Source organism: Etheostoma spectabile, chromosome 10 (assembly GCF_008692095.1).
Source record: "Etheostoma spectabile isolate EspeVRDwgs_2016 chromosome 10, UIUC_Espe_1.0, whole genome shotgun sequence".
NCBI classification, from domain to species: domain Eukaryota; kingdom Metazoa; phylum Chordata; class Actinopteri; order Perciformes; family Percidae; genus Etheostoma; species Etheostoma spectabile.
This window is the reverse complement of record NC_045742.1, coordinates 9,876,811-9,879,496: the sequence shown is the minus strand read 5'-3', so window position 1 is coordinate 9,879,496 and position 2,686 is coordinate 9,876,811. Positions and strand designations below refer to the sequence as shown.

The following is a 2,686-nucleotide window of genomic DNA, read 5'->3' as shown; positions in this document are numbered from 1 at the left end:
AGAGACATCATGGCTTTCAAACGAGCAAAGTGGCTCCACCCCCCTCCTCAAAAGCTGCAGACACAGAAATGGCTCATCCTAAGGAACGCTCATTATGGGACTAGCGCTAGTGGCTGTAATTCTGCACCGAGGCAGAATTTTGGGAAAGAGACTTAAAATATGGTATTAGGGGACCATTAGGGTCTATTTAAAAGAGACTTCATATATAGTATTAGGGGACCACTAAGGCCTATATAAAAGTAACCAAAGAGCACCATGTCATGGTACCTTTAAACAGAAAAACATCAATGAAAAACAGTCCACTAATCCAACCCAAAAGGCTTGACTGCAGTATAGATCCTCTCTGCTGCTTTTGCATCCCTGATTCCACCATTGCCAGCTTTCATCACAGTAAAAATAACAGCAGAATAAATCCATGTGTCTTCATCTCTCTGAGGAAATGCATCGCAAATTGTGTTAGATGACAAATACTAATCAACTTTAATCATAAATTTCTTTGATAACTTGATTTTACCGTTGAATTTCTTTTTGCAACATTTTCTTGCAGGGAAACAGCAGCTACAAAATCAATAGATAAAAGGATGCATTAGTTTAGAATCAGTTTTGACGACATTAGCATTACCTATGTGTGATACAATGAGGTAACATTACCTTTATTACTGCAATAACCACACTTGTTCTCCTTGATTGCGTAAATAAGGACAGCAATAACGATCACACTTATAGCCAAGACGGCACACAGCAGAAGCAGAAATGCACTCTCCGTCAGTTTAATACCAAAAGACCACGCCCCGGTTCCTGAAACATGAAAAAGTACCACAAATTATATTTAGTAAAAGTAGATTCAAAATTTATTTACTCAAAAGACGATTTTACATTCCAAAAAAATTTGCTTACAATTGATCTGTACGGATTAATTTGATTTCTAATCAAGACTAAACAATTAAAGATGCAAATCTCCTTTTCAAACTATTAAGCCATTCAGACTTGCCAGTGGGTTATTGTTTGTACAACAACACGCTGTTCAAACCCACAGAACGACTTTCCTTTCCTTCCTATAATTAGTGTAGGAAAAAAGGTCTTGGGTTGAAACAAGCAAATACAGAATATACAGTTGTGCTATAAAAGATGATTTTTTCAACCTTACAATAACTTAAGGTGGCAATAAAAGGGAGACAACGGGTTACAGTTACCTTCAATATCCAGTTTTGTTCCATCTCCAAATAATATCTCTCCACATGTGGCTACAGCACAGTAGTAAGTCCCGGCATCAGAGGAGCTGACGTTCTTAGAGAAGTGATAAACACAACTCTTCTGAGTGTCCGATATCTTGTCACATCCATCGTGTCCATTTTCGTCTGTGTAGATGATGTGTGGATGAGATTTATGTGATCGAACTCCAAACCAGTGCACACTGTGTTCACCTGGACAGGACGACTTCTCAGCGTCAGAGAGGACTGAACACTGGAGAGTGACAGAGTCTCCTGGGTGAAATGTATTAGATACCGTCGGCTGCTGAACAACAGTATAGTTTGAAGTCCTCTGAGTGTTTCCTACAAAACAAATGGAAAACGTGAAAGGATGTCTGTATCATGTTTAATAGTAAAGGAAGCAGAGATAGAACATCTAGTCTAGTGACAATACACAAAATGCATTACCTTTTAAGGACAGATATGTGCCACTAAACTGATCCGTACTCCAGGAAGAGAATGCACAGTGATACAATGCCTCATCTTCTTGGATTGTCTTCAAAATGGTCAGCGAGCTCATGGTTGTGGTATGGTTTGCATTAAATCGCGAGGGAGGAAATCCTTTTTCATTCATGGGATTTTCAGTGCCTTTCATAAGCGTAGTAATTAATGTCAGAGTATCACCAAAACTCTGTTTGTACCACTTGACTCGTGTATTGCTATACTCCGAATCAGGTAGAACACATGTGAAGGTTGCAGGTCTGCCTAGTTGAACCGTTTTCACTGAGATCAGTGCATCTGGATTAAAAGACAATGGAGAGTACATCATTCGTATTTCATAATTAAAGAAGAAAGGTTTTTGTTCTATAGCCTATTTCAAAACCTAGGTTACAAAGTTTTTTTACAAAAGACAAATAAGCCATGTGTATAACATGATTTTACTGAATGAAGAAAGAACATACTATATTACATGTGTACATTTACTTTGAGTTTCTGTAATTCCAAACCAATTTAAAAGTAAATATAAAAAAAAGAATTATTTGGATAGTGTTAAAGAGCACTTACATCCCTGATGGAGAAGAAGCAGTGTTATCAACAAAAGGATCATCCTGATTGACTGTTCTCGCTTGATCTTTGTTGGTTTTTCAGAAAGTGCACCACCACCTTATATTATCCCCTTTACAGTTAAGGGGATTTGATAAGATGGTGCTGATGGGTCAGCCTGTCACAGTAGGGAGGTCTCAAAAGTAGGCTACCTTTCCTGTCACATTGTGCAACCTCAATCCTTTTAGGTTTTGTGGTCTGTTTGAATGGCAGAAAGCAATGCTCTTGATTCAATATTGCTGCCTTTGTTCAGTCCAGATCTACAGTGACTCGCATTGTAAATGGAAGTTGAGCTGACAGTTACATAAGTTTTTTCTTTTTCTTTTTTAAATTGGTTTTGTTATAACTGCTTACACTTTTCTGTTCCCTGTATCTGTCTTTTATTGTCTGTA

At 37.9% G+C, this 2,686-nt stretch overlaps 1 protein-coding gene across 1 annotated transcript; it reads right to left on the bottom strand.

The window, feature by feature from the left end:
• LOC116696559 (uncharacterized) lies at positions 1-2,575 on the bottom strand (the record flags this gene model as incomplete). The annotated part of the gene is given in 6 exon segments (XM_032527615.1): positions 1-431; positions 515-558; positions 652-798; positions 1,194-1,553; positions 1,659-1,988; positions 2,256-2,575. Coding segments are annotated over 6 exon segments (1,053 nt in total). The 5' UTR covers positions 2,299-2,575.
• Positions 2,576-2,686: the final 111 nt, after the last annotated feature.